The 15,841-nt window shown below is 38.5% G+C and overlaps 1 protein-coding gene across 1 annotated transcript in view; it reads left to right on the top strand.

Annotated features, from left to right (window-relative positions):
* The window catches only part of nectin3a (nectin cell adhesion molecule 3a), a 38,997-nt gene that overhangs the window by 11,522 nt on the left and 11,634 nt on the right, over nucleotides 1-15,841 (top strand). Inside the window, exon 2 of the mRNA XM_065281510.1 lies at nucleotides 11,299-11,646. Within this exon, the coding sequence (XP_065137582.1) occupies nucleotides 11,299-11,646 (348 nt within the window). The remainder of the gene's footprint in view (nucleotides 1-11,298; nucleotides 11,647-15,841) is intronic.

Genomic DNA, 15,841 nt, shown 5'->3' with positions numbered 1-15,841 from the left:
TGAGACATGAGATGTGACCGTCTGATCTGAGCGTGTTCATGTGTTTTGAAAGAGGCGTGACTTTGGATGGCGATTTGACTGGAGGGTGGGATCATGATTTCATTGCTAGGCGGCTACCATTAGCATTTTTCAAAATGTAATACCCTACCTTTAATAACAATGTTAAAAAACAAAATTGTAACTGCTGAGTTAGCGCTATATGTTAGCGCTTAGGCTGAAGTTCTACTATTACGTTACGTTTTGCAGGTCCATACTGAAAAACACAAACTTACGACTCAGAAACGTCGATTTCCAATCTCCGAATAATTGATTTGGAGATCTTCATCTGATACAGGCTCAAACATAAGGTCTGTTTGCATACTCACAGAGCTTGTGAATGAACCGCTGTGAGAAACAGCATATCGACCAAATCTCAACATTATTATTCATGACCCTTTGAAATAAGGTAATAAATAATAGACCATTTCATTCTTGGGATAAATCCTAAATGGACATGTAAAACCAGCTCTGGATAATTTTTGCACTTAATAAAGTCACATACCTTCTATGGTGATATCAGCACTGCTGAAAAAAACTGAATCAAACCAACATGGACCAGCATGGGAAATATGCTGGTCTATGCTGGTATGATCATGGTTTTAGCTGGATATTTCAGTAGGGAATCACACAGTGTTTTCAAAAATAAATATAGGAGGTTTTGCCACTTTTGTTGCAGAACGTTATTTCCTTCATTTACAAAAAAATTGTGTTGCATTGTGTGTTTGCTTTCAACTTATTGGTCCATCGAGAACAATACATATCGAGAGATCTTGAGTTTTACTACAACTACAAATTGACCAGTTTTAAGCGTTAGTAAACTACTGAGTTTACACGATTGAAACATGCTGTAGTTGTTTATGTCCACACAGTGTTTCCCATAGATCTGAAATTTACTTGTGGTGGTAGCTGGTGAAAAGGGCAATCATTATCCACCGACAAAAAATTGTATACTATACATGTGACAGAACTAATAATGTGTGACACAACACAATACTTTGATTTATTAAACATTAATATTAATTTCACATTATAGTTCATTAATCTAACCACCCCAAACTTTCTTTGCCATAAACAAAGCTGACACTGTTTGTCAAAGCACCACGAAAACACTTGATGTTTTTGCACTGATATATGAAGTAATTTGATGACCCCTTTTATCAAACTCAATATATACAATATAGTATATTAATAGACAGTGCAGTTCTATAGATTATAAATGTGACTGATGTTATGACTGATGTTATAATGGTAATAATTTCTATTAGATAGGCACTTTTACTGCTTCTGCTTTCTATTTCTCTTTTGCCGATTAAAAAAAGCTTAATCCACTAATTATTTCAGATTTAAAAGTCTACTTGCTGTCTCGATGACAGACTTTACATTACAGCTTTGCGTTTTTTATATCCTGAGTAGAGCTTTGCTCATTCAGAATTAGCACTGCTTTTTGCTACAATCTCTGTGCAAACTGTTTAGATTTTAGTAAAGATATGGTCTATTAATAATAAGATTATAAAAAAATGGGATAAAGAAAATGAAGCGGCGCGTGGTCTGAAAAGCACTCGAGCTTTAGTGCGGTAGCGCTCACGGCCGTTCTCCGATGGACTCGGGTTTTACACACAATATTAATCAGACTTGGGACCCGAAGTAATGAACTAGGACCGACCCGGACCCGACTGACCATTTAAAATATAAACCCGGAACCGTACGGGTCCTGCGTCTAAAGTGAAGAAAGACCTCTAATGGTAAAACTCTGCTCAAGTTCATGAAAGGATACTATGTGACACTGTGGTTGCTTCGCGTCGTACCCAAATTCATTGAGAAACAGAGAGCACTTGAACGGACACTCAACGGGAGAGACACAACATGCTTGCACGCAAAATGAAGCCAACTTGGATGCTATAAGCATATGCGACCATTTTGGTCACAGTTTAGTTCCCTGGCTGCTCCGTATGTGCAGCAGTTGATCCAGTTTGCCGCGCTGGATGATGAGTTTATGACGCGTACATCATCTTCACGGTCACCCGACCCCCACCCCTCTCCCTCTCTCTCTCTCTCTCTCTCTCTCTCTCTCTCTCTCTCTCTCTCTCTCTCTCTCTCTCTCTCTCTCTCTCTCTCTCTCTCTCTCTCTCTCTCTTTCTTTCTTTCTTTCTCTCTCTCAACAAAACACGGGTCATCCAGTCGAGTTCAGAAAATACGGAAATTCGTAAAGTGATTTTTTTTTCCTGGGCGGGTCGCAATTTACCTGGGCGCAGCGCCCAAGTAGAGCCTATGTATGGGAAACACTGCCCCAGTTGAGGCTCGAATCTCTCTTTAACTCAGCTCATTTCCTCATAAAATTTCTTGTGTCTTTTACAGGGCACTTCTTTTGACTGTCATCACATCTACAGTACACTGCTATTATATCATTAACACAGTGTTTATGTTAATACTCTTATTGGTCTTGTCCTGCCATATCAGCGGGATCTTTAAACGCAGCTCTGATCCAAGTGTGCTGCTGTTGCATGCAAGTTTATGAGGACGTATCATCTTATTCTCTCCTCCCAGTGACCTGATAGAAAGACCTGGGGCTTTCACCACATCAAAATGAAGTTAAGATGTTTCAGAAGAGAGCAAGGTCAGGTCCAGATCTCAGTTCACGCTGGGGCGTTTGGCTCATCGGGTGAGGGAGGAATGCGTAGCGGAGAGCTCGGATATACAGTTGGACCCCGCGAACAGCTTGTTGCAGTTAGTGATGTCAGGAGAAAGAAAAACAAACACAGGGAAAGCTTCAAAGAGTGAACATAACTCTTTCATTAATTCATCTCTGAATTGTTTCCTCTTTGTTTTCACTCATCTTTGTTTTCCGTGAGACGATCTTTTGATTTGTCGCTTATTACCTTTGCCAATTTTTTCTAGATGATTTGATGCAGTCATACTATCCCTTTCATTTCCTATTTAAATTTTTGAAATCTGATTAGCACAGATGGGCTTCCTCTCAAGCAGCTTTGGCCAGGATTTGCATACTTTCTGAAGTTTTACATAATGCTAAGCCATGCCTGGGTTGAGGTAGTGATTGAAGCACAGTGATTGTAATAGGAAATCCTCAAGGAAAGTTTACATGCTCGCAGAGGAATGATGATGATTGTATCCACAGGATTAAATGTTTATGTTCTTAGCGTTCAGTCATTTGAATTGCAGATGAAAGCGTTTTGTTTTAAGTTTAGCCGGGGTGCAGAATCAGATCTGGGTTTTGTCTTTTTTCGTTGTGACTACACGTTTACAGCAAATGCAATGAACACCAGTTTGTCTCTTTGGCATTGATTCAGATATCTGCGGTGGAGGCCATCTGTTACCTCTATGAAAGAAGATGGACTATAGACTCATCCCTTTTCTCAACATAAAAATGAATTAAGCTGCATCTACTACACATTAATTGAATATTCTGGGTTAAATAGTTTAAAGTTTGTTGACAGCATTTGTGGGCTGCCATCGATTGCCACACAAATAAGTCTTGAGTAAAAAATAGTTTTTCTCATATACTAGAAGTCTATGGGGTAAATAAACCTATTTAAATGTGGTCCATACTTAACTTCCAGCAGACTTTCACAAAGAATTACTAACAACAGAGTAGATTATTTCTGATAACAAACAAAATAAATAACAAGTAAATTACCTAAATTCAAATCATAGCTAAAGTGTATCAACTACTACACTGAATGTACACGATGTTAGCTACAGATCGGCTGCCAGACTTCTCCTCACACAGCAATGATCCATGTTCACAGTCCCACCTCAACTTTAGAAAATGGTAACATTTTATTTTCGACAAGGTATTTGTTCAAGAGGTCAGTGTAGCCACTAGCCCGATAAACAAACACAGACTGGAAGTTAAAGGGGACATATCATGAAAATCAGATTTTTCAACCCCGTAACTTGGTTTTGGTAAACCATTCATCACAAGCATGTGAAAAAATAGGTCATTAAAATTTGGCTCCCCTTGTGATGTCAGAAGGGGATAATACCGCCCCTTAATCTGCACTATCCAACAGCACTGCCATTTAGAGCAGAGATCAGCTCATTTGCATTTAAAAGGACACACCTAAAAACGGCACATTTTTGCTCTCATCTACAAAGTGGCTATTTTAACATATTTTAATAAATTATCTATATGGTATTTTGAGCTAAAACTCACATATGTACTCTGGGAAAACCAAAGATTTATTTTACATCTTAAAAAAGCCTTGTGGCATGAACAAAAGTTCATCAACGGTGAAAAGTAGTCCCACTTAAGAAAATGCAATTGAGGAAACTTAAACTACATATTTATATGAGTAAATTATACTATATATAGTAATTATAAAGGTAAGGAATTGATGATCAGCCGCTGAATTATTAGAAATAATGCACACTCGAGGTGGTAATGCGGCACTATGCGAAGTGGCTTGTTTCTGTTTGCAATCAATACACTTCAACTTGTATTGAATCAGGAGTGTTCATTTAATCCTGGCCATAGCACAGATGATTTGTGGCAGAATTCAAGAGCACAAGCTTAAAGAGATTTTGCAGAGGCCAGAACAAAACGTGTGCCATTTTGCATATCCAAACTGTGTAGCATACCATGCATTTCATCACTGCGATGCGTATAGGTTTCGGGGGTTTGTTTTCGCAGCCGACTGCAGGCTGTTATTTTTGTCAGCGTGTGTTTGCTGTCTTCCCCGCATGGCCGCTGTTGGAAGCTTGTGTAGATTGCGTGTGCGTACGTGACGGGCAGGTTGGGAGGTCAGCGGTGGGTTGGCTTGCAGACAGGTGCCAGCTGCTCTCATGGTTCAGACCGCAGTGAAGTGGAGACAGCGCAGGGTGAGTTTGTGCTGCCGTAAACACAACAAACACGCACAGGGAGACCATAAACATAAATAACTGGATGAACGATCTTGCATTGAGTTAAATTGATAATAAACTAACAGGAGGGCTATTATATTTAGTGTAGCTAATAAAAATGTGAAATCTTTTACAGTTAGTGTAAAAATTATGAGATTATTAGAGAAATAGTTCACCTAAAAATAATTGACTCACCCTCATGCTATTCCAGATGTATATGACACAAACAAATCATTTTATATTAAAATGTTACCATTTGATATATATCTTAAAAGGTTGAAGCTCCAAAAAAGTAATCTTCAACAACTCCAGTGGGTTAATATATATCTTCTAAAGTGTGTGTGGGGTAAATCACGTCAATAAACGTAACATTTTATTTGTTCTTGTGTATCTCATTACTAGTTTTATACAATATAACACAAGAACAAATGAGTTCTGAAATTAAAGACATTTCAGCATATATTTATTTAATGCTGATATGCATAGGTTTTGTTCAAAATATTATCATCAATGAATATCAGTTAATCATTTTACTTTAGAAGACATATATTAACCTACTGTAGTCATTTGGATTACTTTAAAGCAGTGGTCTCCAACATGGTGCCCAGGTGGCCCGCAAAGAGTCGGTGAGGTCTCAATTGTAATATTTATTTATTACATATTTTTTATATTAGCTTGGCTTCTTTTATGTATGTTAACATTTTAAACAATGATAAAACATATCAACAAGTAAAATATAATAAGTAAAACAAAAATGTTTATCAAAAGGTAGCTCCCAAGATTGTATTATACGGTAGCCCTTGCTCACAAAAAGGTTGGAGACCCCTGCTTTAAAGCGATAGTTCACCAAAAATGAAAATGACCCCAAGTTTTTGTCACCCTTAAGCTATATGTCCATCATCTTTCAAACAAACACATTTTCAGTTATTTTAGTAAGGTAAGAAACAGTAAATATAGATTTGAAATATTTTATTAGCATATTTTTTACGAATGCAGACCTTCCACATGGAAAATGTTTACTTTCGGTTTTAAGTAGGGCCGGGACTCAATTAAAAAAATTAATCTAATTAATTAGAGGCTTTGTAATTAATTAATCGAAATTAATCACATATAAATATTTGACCTGAGAACATTGAGAAGTAATTTTTTCACATGGATTTTTAGTATACCATGAATAATGACTGAATACATAAGCTTAAGCAACAAAATAAAATATTGTTTATTTTTGTTCTACCAAGTCGTTGTACTCGGGGTCGAGCTAATGTCCACGCTAGCTGCTATATGTTTTGCATTAAGATGATAATTGAGGCTCGATGTGCTGCGGGTGATATGTGAATTCCTTGTTGCATAGCTTACACACAACCATGCTCTTATCGACGCTTCCATCCGTTCGTTTTTTATAAAAGAATTTCCCATCCACGGGGGCCAACCAAAGCGATCTCATCAGCTTCTTCGTTCATGTTCACTGTGATTTGTTGTTGTCTGAAGTCATGAACGCTAGTTGGTGCTCCAGTATAATCGGTCCGCCGAAACTCATCCAATGAGAAATGTTCCGCGGTGCAAAAATAAGTGCGATTAAAATGCGTTAAAAATGTTTAACGCATTATTTTTTGTGTAATTAATTAATCTTAATTAACGCATTAAAGTCCCGGCCCTAGTTTTAAGTTAAAGGCGCTCTAAGCGAATAATGTGCGACGTCACTTCCTGTTGATGTTTGAACTGTTTTCAAACAGACAGAGCGTAGCTAACTCCTCCCCCTCCCCCTCCCTTCCGTGCTTTTTTTATGAACGCGCCCAACCCCCACCCCCAAATCCTTCTTGTCGTTTATTGGCTGGAATACTTTGTTTTGTTTTGTGCTGGCTAGGTTTGGCCATTTGTTGATATTGCCGTTTGTGAAGCCTGGGCTGTCTACAGAGATCGCGTTTTTTTACAGTTTGATCAGCGGACAGGCAGCAAGCAGATAGTGAGGAGATGTTTCCGGTATGTAACAAAAAAATGTTTTCTGGTCTAAAACGCTTCAATTCGCTTAGAGCACCTTTAAGGCAAGACATTCAAATGGCACAAACACATTATCTGGTTTAATAATTTGTATAAATATAATATCATATATGTTATTAAAAGACATATTTATATTTACTTTCAAAATGATTTGCAACATCCGTGATCATTTTCAGGTGTTTGTTATCTCGGAATAACATACCTTGGAATGTCGCAACGGCAATCAGAATGAAACATTTTAGAGTGGCGCGCTATAAAACTATATATGAATGAATTAATGCCCTTGATTTTAGTGGTAAGACTGTATAATCCACCAGGTTGTTTTTGTTTCATGCGGATGTAATGAAAGAGCAGGAATTGTGTTGGCACCTTGTGCATCCTGTAAGAACTTAAAATCCCCTTGTGCTCAGCTGAGGTTTGATGTGGTAGCACAACATCAGACTTGAGCCCACATCTGAAGATTGCAAAATCTCAAGTTTTGTTGATAGCCAAGCACATCTCTAAGCTCCATTCTTATAAAAATGGTCATTATAAGTGAGTTAAAAGAGGAAAAGAAGAAATCCTTCTTGCAGCTGTCCTTGAAGTTACTTCTAATGCATTGTTTTTGTGCCAGCAGAAACATTTAAACGGTTGGAAATTGTGCCTGCGCCATTGAACACACAACAACAATATGCAAAGAAAAAACACAATCATTAAAATTGTTGATAGTGAATTAAAACGAAATGCACCAAATTTTCCAAAAATGGTGAAGATCGATTAGTTTGATTCGTTTATCTTCTACTGATGCAGCCTATTAAAGGACAATTACTGTAACAATCTCATAATAGCAACCAGAAGTAATAAAGCAGAGATCTGCAGTTGGCCCAAAGATTGAGAAATTCTGCTCCGAAAGAGCAAAATATCATACAAGGGTTGCAGTCAGAAACCAAACCACATTACTGGTCTGCGTCATTCTGTAGCAATTCTGAAGTTTACAAGACCCTTGAGACAATCCCCATTTCAGCTATTACAAGATATAAGTTGACCACTGATATTCGCTATATGCATCATCAGTCTTTATATGCTCATAGGCAAACATTTGGCTTGCTAGGTTGCATGGATTTGAATGAAGCAACTCCACTGGGTCTTACATGTAAGCTTATAAACTATGGACTCTGTTTAATGATTGACATAAATGACTATTTAACGATCTTTTCAATGTAAATCGAAATTGGTGATCCTCTGGTCTAAGCAAATATGATATTCGAGAAGTCAGACGGATCGCACTGAGTGTACTCATCTCTCTCTCTCTCTCTCTCTCTCTCTTTCTCTCTCTCTCTCTCTCTCTCTCTCGGCCTCTTTGTGTGTGTGGTTGTATTCTTGCAATTACAGGGTGGGCAGGGGAACAGTCATAGGGAGGGCCTGTACCCATACTGGCATATAATAGCAGGGGTTTACCACGAATATGCAGCTGCCAAAGTTACAAAATATCAGCGACTATTTATTCCCTCCGTAGACCCACGTTTTATGATATGGTCTCGTATACCCAGCCTGTGTATTTTAAATAGTATGAGTTCTACCTTTGGAGCGTTTTGATGGTATTAATAGTTCTCGGCACAGTTATTTGCATTAACTGCCATAGTTGGTTTTCAAAGAGAGGAAAGCTTATTGCCCAGATTAACCATTTTTTCCAGTTGAAACGGAGCCATGAATCTTAATGACCGAGGGGAGTTTTAAGTTTTGACTGTTGGGTGCTTCTCTCTGAATGCGTTTTGCACAACTCCTTTTCTGTAGCCTATAATTTCTCCGTGTTTTCCAGTAATCTTTTATGGAAACGTGTGCTTTTGTTTTTCTTGCAGAACACCATCATTTCCTGCAGGAGATTCTGGCTGCAGAATCTCTTGTTGTTTACTGTTCAACATCCAAAGTCTCGATCGGTGCAGACTGACGAGAAATACTATTTATAAATGTCTGGATATTTTAAGGCGCATATATTAAAGTGTGTTAAAAATCTATGAGTAGCTGTGATGTTACCAGAGCCTGTATGATAAAAAGTTTGAGTCCTATGCAAACTCCAGAATTCAAATGGAAATACATTAAAGGTGCAGTGTGTAATTTTTAGAAGGATCTCTTGACAGAAATGCTAAATAATATACAAAACTATATTATCAGGGGTGTATAAAGACCTTTCATAATGAACTTTTATGTGTCTATTACCTTAGAACGAGATCTTTTTATCTACATACAAAGAGGGTCCCCTTACATGGAAGTCGCCATTTTGTGCCGCCATTTTTCTACAGAAGCCCTTAACGAACCATTTTTTTACTAAGTTGTCTCCGAGGATGACATGTTTGTCCGGTGGCAGCTACCGTAGCTTATCTATGTGTTTCAAAAGCAAGGGTTGAGCAGTGGACTAAGCCGTTGGTTGCAATTCGCAACCTCACCACTAGATGCTGCTAAAATTTACACACTGCACCTTTAACAAAGGACAGAAAACTTCTTGCCCTGCAGGTTTATTGGGTCTTCAAATGATGTGACCCTGCTTCTGAAAACCCAGCTTAAAGGGACACTTCACCCATTTGCATTAAGCTTTGTATAGTTAGAACCCCAGTCAAGTTTTTGAATGGTCATCCATCATTTTCTCAGTTGCCGCTGAGACAGGAGAAATACAGATTTCAGTGTTGCACTTCCATCTTTCAATGATGTAAAAATCATCATTTTGCATCATTGAAAGAAGGAAGTCCAATATCTTTGTTGAGGGGGTGAGACTACAAACACCCCTTTTCTCGGTCAAATAGGCACCAAATTCGAAATGTATGTTAAATTTCGACTACATATATGACACACTTTCAATAAAGATGAATGGTGAAATGCTCTTTTATGGAATTATTTTGTGATTTAATGTAAAGATCATCATTCTATGGAAATATAACCTTGATATCTTTAGTATTGACTTGGTCATGAGTCATGACAAAGATTAAAGTCATTGTAAAACCATTGAATGACATCAAGCTTTGATGCTTCTAATCTCATTGTTTTAGAGACAGAATCATAAGTGTTAGATCTGTTGATGGGCCTCTGTTTGATCACCAAACCTTATCTGCAACTTCACATCACCTTTATTTAATCATTCTCCCATACTGTAACCGCAAATACCAGCTCACCGGAAAATCATGTTTACATGTTTCAGCAAATAACTCCAGCGTGTTCGAATAAACATGAAAAGGCCAACGACGCAGATTAAAGACGTCTATTAAACTCAACAAAAATCTCCCAAATTGTGCTGTTGTTTTCATCTCGTTCCAGCGGCTTTTATTAGACAAGGTGCTCAGACGTTAAACGGAGAGGACGGTCGTGACGTCCCGCTGCTTGATGCGGGGGTCTGTATGGAGCTCATTAGATATGTGAGACACGGGCTGTGTGGCACAGCGTTGGCAGCCTGCTGCAGTCCAGAAGCAAGGCCTCCTGCGTGAGCCGTAATTACTGCTGTGGAAAACACAAGCCCTCATTATCTCTCTTACTGGATCTCCCACTACTGTACTTTAGTTATGACCTTTCAAAGGCTCTCCTGATGGAAGTGATGTCAGCACAATGAAGCAGATGGAACTGGTTTAAGCTCACATAAAGTTGAAAGCTTATTCGCAAAATAATAAAGCAGATTTTTGTATGTTTCTTATTATGGCCGGGGTGGAATGACGGTTTATGTCGTGCAACTGTAGAAATGTCAACCGGCTGAATCGTTTACACAGGACCAAAAACCCAAATCTTATATGAATAGACTTCTGGGTCACTGTGAAAAACATATTTTTTTAGTGTCAACAGCTTTGTTGACTATTGGGAGCGATTAGGTTTTAGTGCTCGTGTCGTGTGTAGAAACAGGATTTTATGGTTGTTGCACTCCCAGAAATGCTGGGTTGTTTTCAACCCAGCGTAGGGTCAAAAAGCGACCAACCCAGTCGTTGGGTTAATTTAACCCCCACATTTTTTATATTTGACTCAATAGTAGGTTGAAAACTACCCAACCAGCATTGGTTTAATTATAACACAACACTACAATGAAAATAACCCAGCATTTGTGTTGTGTATAAGAAGTAATTTGGCATATTAGTGTAGAACTGATGTTGTTTATTTGTGCCACATGTGTTTGTTTATTGGTTATTTTACAATAATGAAATAATCACTATAGTGTGATATAATCATTGCCATTAAAATGACTTAAACTGTGATGATGTTTATACTGCCCAACCCATGATGGAAGATGGTTTTAAAGTGCTTTCAAGCTATACATTATTTATCAGTACATCAGTATGTGTGCCTGGAAATCAAACCCTCAATCTTTTGCTGTGCTAACACAAAATCTGCTTTAACACTTGCACACTTTTTACATGATCATTTTCTTATTGTTCTTGTTTTGTATCTTTCCAGGTGTGTGGGCCAACAAGGTGCTGGTTTCTGAACATGTGACTGCTGTACTGGGGAAAAATGTCACTTTGAAATGTAGTGTGGAGGTGAGCACCGACCTCAGCCTGACGCAGAGTTCCTGGGAACGCAGACTACCCTCTGGCACCGTCACTCTGGCCGTCTTCAACCCCCAGTACGGGACCTCCATAGCTGAGGAGTACAGCAACCGTGTCCACTTCATCAAACCTTCAGTGCGTGATGTATCCATTGTCCTGGAGGGTGTGGGTTTTGCCGACATTGGGACGTATACTTGCAAAGTGGTCACCTTCCAACTTGGAAACATGCAGGCCTCCACGACTGTGGACATTATGGGTGGGTACATCTCAGTGCTGCCAAGTCTGCGTTTTTCCCACGACTGTGCATCTTAAAGGACACTCCACTTTTTTTGAAAATATGATCATTTTCCAGCTCCCCTAGAGTTAAACACTTGATTTTTACCATTTTGAAATCCATTCAGCTGATCTCCGGGTCTGGCGGTACCACTTTTAGCATAGCTTAGCATAATCCATTGAATCTGATTAGACCATTAGCATCGCGCTCAAAAATGACGAAAGAGCTTTAATATTTTTTTTATTTAAAACTTGACTCTTCTGTAGGTACATCATGTACTAAGAAGACGGAAAATTAAACGTTGTGATTTTCTAGGCAGATATGGCTATGAACTATACTCTCATTCTGGCGTAATAATCAAGGACTTTGCTGATGTAACATGGCTGCAGCAGGCGCAATGATATTACACAGCGCTCGAAAATAGTCCCCTTGGTAACTTTCAATTGCAGGGGACTATTTTCGGGCAATATGAAATATCAAATTTGTGTAAAGCATAAAAGTGAATATAAAATATGTATTCTAGATTATTTTGGGGAGTGGCATGTTGTGAGTTTTGGCATTTGGCCTAAGGTCATTGGAATATTTTTGTGCTAGTTTTGATTGGCTATCAGGCTGGTTTTGTTACACTCTTACATCTTTACATAAATTTGAATTTTCTTTAATAAAATTAGTTTAGTATAAATTTGGTTTTTAACGTTTTTAACGGCAACAACATAAACAAATGGCTTTCGTGGCCCAAACTTATCTTCCGTTATGCTTCTGCAAAGAATCCCTCGTGAGTCCCTCATGTTGATTATTTTTGTTAATAAGCTAAATAAATAATAAGAAAATTAGCTTAGTTAAAATCATAGCTAAACCGTATCAACTACTACACAGAGCTAACGTTACTGTGTAAAAAAAATGTATACAATGTTAGCTACACATCCTTGATCTTTCCTGCTGCTGAACCTCTCTTCACACAGCAGTGATCCATGCTTACCGTTTCCCCTCTTCTAAAGGAAACCGAAACATTTTTATTTTTGGCAAGGCATTTGTTCCTGGGGTCAGTTAAGCCACTGGCTAGCTGATAAACAATCCCAAACCGGAAGTTAACTTTGACCAAGGGGAGTTACTGTGGCAACACGGGTGCGTCCGATGAAGCATCTATAGACATCAAAGAAGCCTTATTCTCCTAGTGAAATAAAGTGTTGTCAGACGGTTACTGAGATGATAAAAATATCTGTCACACACTGGCATGATAATGCATTCCTTGTTTTATTTTATGTTGTGGGAAGCAGTTTCGTAAGTTTCCCATTGTTTACATTCTGCGTTCCTGCAAAACAAGACAGTAGCTAATTTTATCCTGATTGACAGTCAGTCGAATGAGATAAACTTTTGACTTGAATTTTATTTTTTTGTATTCATTCACTTTTAAATCCACTTTTTGGGTATTTTTTTCCGTGGTGTTTTCAAACAAAAGGGAGGAATTTACTAAAACCCCTAACACCTCACCGGCCAATCAGCTGCGTGGAGTTTGTGTGCTTTTTGCACAAAAGCTTAAAGCCGCCACCCTTATTCCTGTAGATTTAACAATGATGAATCACTGCAGGAATTCTCAATGACCATGTGAATTACAATAAGGCAAATCAGAAGTCATCTTTGTGATGACTTTGCTTTTGTTCTGATTCCATTGCAATGACATTCATGTAAGAGTTTGGGTTTTAATGTAGTCTAAGCCCTTGATTAGTTAAAGGGCGTTTTGCAGGTAAAATTTTTCAACGAATTTGTGCAATTTGCTTGTTAATAATAAACATTTAAACTGTTACCCATTGTATTTTATGTTGTTGAGTATCACAAAACCCGAAAAAGTATGAAGAAGTACAGCGGTTTGCAATGATTCTCCTTTCCCCCACAACGCACTGTATGACGTCACGCTGAGGAGAGAATTTACCAAAGCAGCCTCGAGAGCATTGAGAATGACTATTGAGAGTGAGGAGTTGTCGTCATGGTACAGAGCTCCTCCCCCTTTCCGCCATGTTGGCAGGATTCCGGCGGCAGAACATGATTGTTTATGTGTGTTTTTAGCTCGGTAGTAGATGAGGTTTTTCGCAATTCTACACTGTTTTACCATGCCTGGCAGTAACTGCTGCGCTAAAAACTACTCCAGCACATCACACGATACATATTGAAAACATTGGAACAGTGGAATACAGTTTTTAGGTTACCGAAATGGAGACACCATTATGCATAACAAAGACATCTCAAACAATGGCATATTTGCTTTAAAAATGTCATAATTGAACGAATGACACTTAATAACAGTTGTCATAAACATGCATAAAACCTCCTTTGTATTCATCATGACATGTGTCATGTCATAAATAATTATGAAGGTTTTATGTCAGTCTTATCCCTTCAAGTAAAGTGTTGGAAACGTTTGTGTATATTGAACCGTTCAATTTGAACTTCTCGTTACAACCTAGTGTTTAGAAACCGTCGCAGTTAATTACTTTGTTATTTTGGTCAAAAAGTGTCTGCTAAATGCAATGTAACTTAATTACAATACACTAAACGCAAGTGAAGAAACGTAAGTTACCTTTGCCAGTACAATACAATGCTGTTTGTGAGCTTGTTCCTGTAAGGTCTCTTTTCTTTCGCCTTATTTTTTGCATTGCTTTATTCATTTTCTTTATCGTATTTGTAGATCGTCTCCGAAATAATACATTAAAAGAGGTCTGGAAGTCGCGTCTCTGTGAAGTTGCCCCTGGCAACTGATAGCGTCACCTACCATCATGGCCGACCGGCGCAGACCCCGCCCAAATCGGCACGTGACTCCTCACTCTCAATAGAAAGACGAGTAAAGTACAGTTCTGATAGCGCAGATTATTTACATAGATAGATAGATAGATAGATAGATAGATAGATAGATAGATAGATAGATAGATAGATAGATAGATAGATAGATAGACAGATAGATAGACAGATAGATAGACAGATAGATAGATAGACAGATAGATAGACAGACAGATGGATAGGCTAGTACTACAGAGAGATAGGCAGACAGCCAGATAGCATAACGTTAGCATATTATCTTCGTGTAGAAAGTAAACAAACAATTAACATACTCGTGCATGCTGGCTTGAGGGGGTCCATGATCCTGCCTGAAGTGGGTGTAACTTTTATGCGATCTTCAGCACAAGCGGTTTTGGCAGCATGTCTCTAATCCTGGAAGGTGAGTGAAGCACGTCACATCTGTTCGCGGGGACCAGCGACCCAAACGCACTCACTTTCTTACAGCCAGTAGCGGAATGGCAATCGAGAGAGTCGGGACTTTCCCGGTGGGTCGATCTGATAATAGTTATACGTTTCGAGTTAACAACACCGTCTGGCGGCGTGATGTGCGCCGGTTCCCGCAGCCCGCTGGTCAAAGTGCAGCCTCTCTGCTCAACAAAGTATATGAAAGTGCTCAACCTGTTCGGCGGGTCCAAACATGTACAGGATTTATAAAAATACGGTGATCAATGAGCGGTTCCTCCTCAAATGGCATAGTCTGTCGTGATGTAAAAAGCCGCCGAACGCCTGTTTATTACAGTATGTATGCGGTCGGATCCGAGTGTGCTGCAGCTGCTGACTGCTGCTGCGTATAAAATGATCGTGTGATTCGTTATAATCACATAAACAATATAACAAAGCATCCTTTTATTTCACAAAACAATATATTTGAGATATTATTTGATAGACTAGTAAGTGTGGATTAAGGATGTTTAAAAATCTCTAGCCTGGTGGTCAGGACATGAATGGATCAAATCAGCAGATTTGCGAAGTTTTATTTATCTCCACATATATCATAAATAATAATTAGCATGGTAACTTTGCAGTATAACACATTATATATTTCCTACGATGTATATATGATTTCCAAATTATATACGTAAGTATTAAACAGCAATAAATGTCTCATCTATCTCTATGGCTCTGGCTGAGTCTTTCTCCACTTCTCCCCAACGTGACGTCATCGCAGAATTGCGTTAAAATAACCGTTAATACCAAAAACGTAAAAAAAGTGGTATTTAAGACCATTTTTGAGACATTTTAAAAATTATACACATATCTTGAGTGATTTATGTACCCATTAATCGACAGTGGTGGTTAACCTGCAACACGCACTTTAACTCACCCTATAAAGGTGACCCCAACC

The sequence above is a fragment of the Paramisgurnus dabryanus genome, chromosome 8, assembly GCF_030506205.2.
Source record: "Paramisgurnus dabryanus chromosome 8, PD_genome_1.1, whole genome shotgun sequence".
Lineage (NCBI taxonomy): Eukaryota > Metazoa > Chordata > Actinopteri > Cypriniformes > Cobitidae > Paramisgurnus > Paramisgurnus dabryanus.
This window is presented reverse-complemented; position numbering and strand designations above follow the sequence as displayed.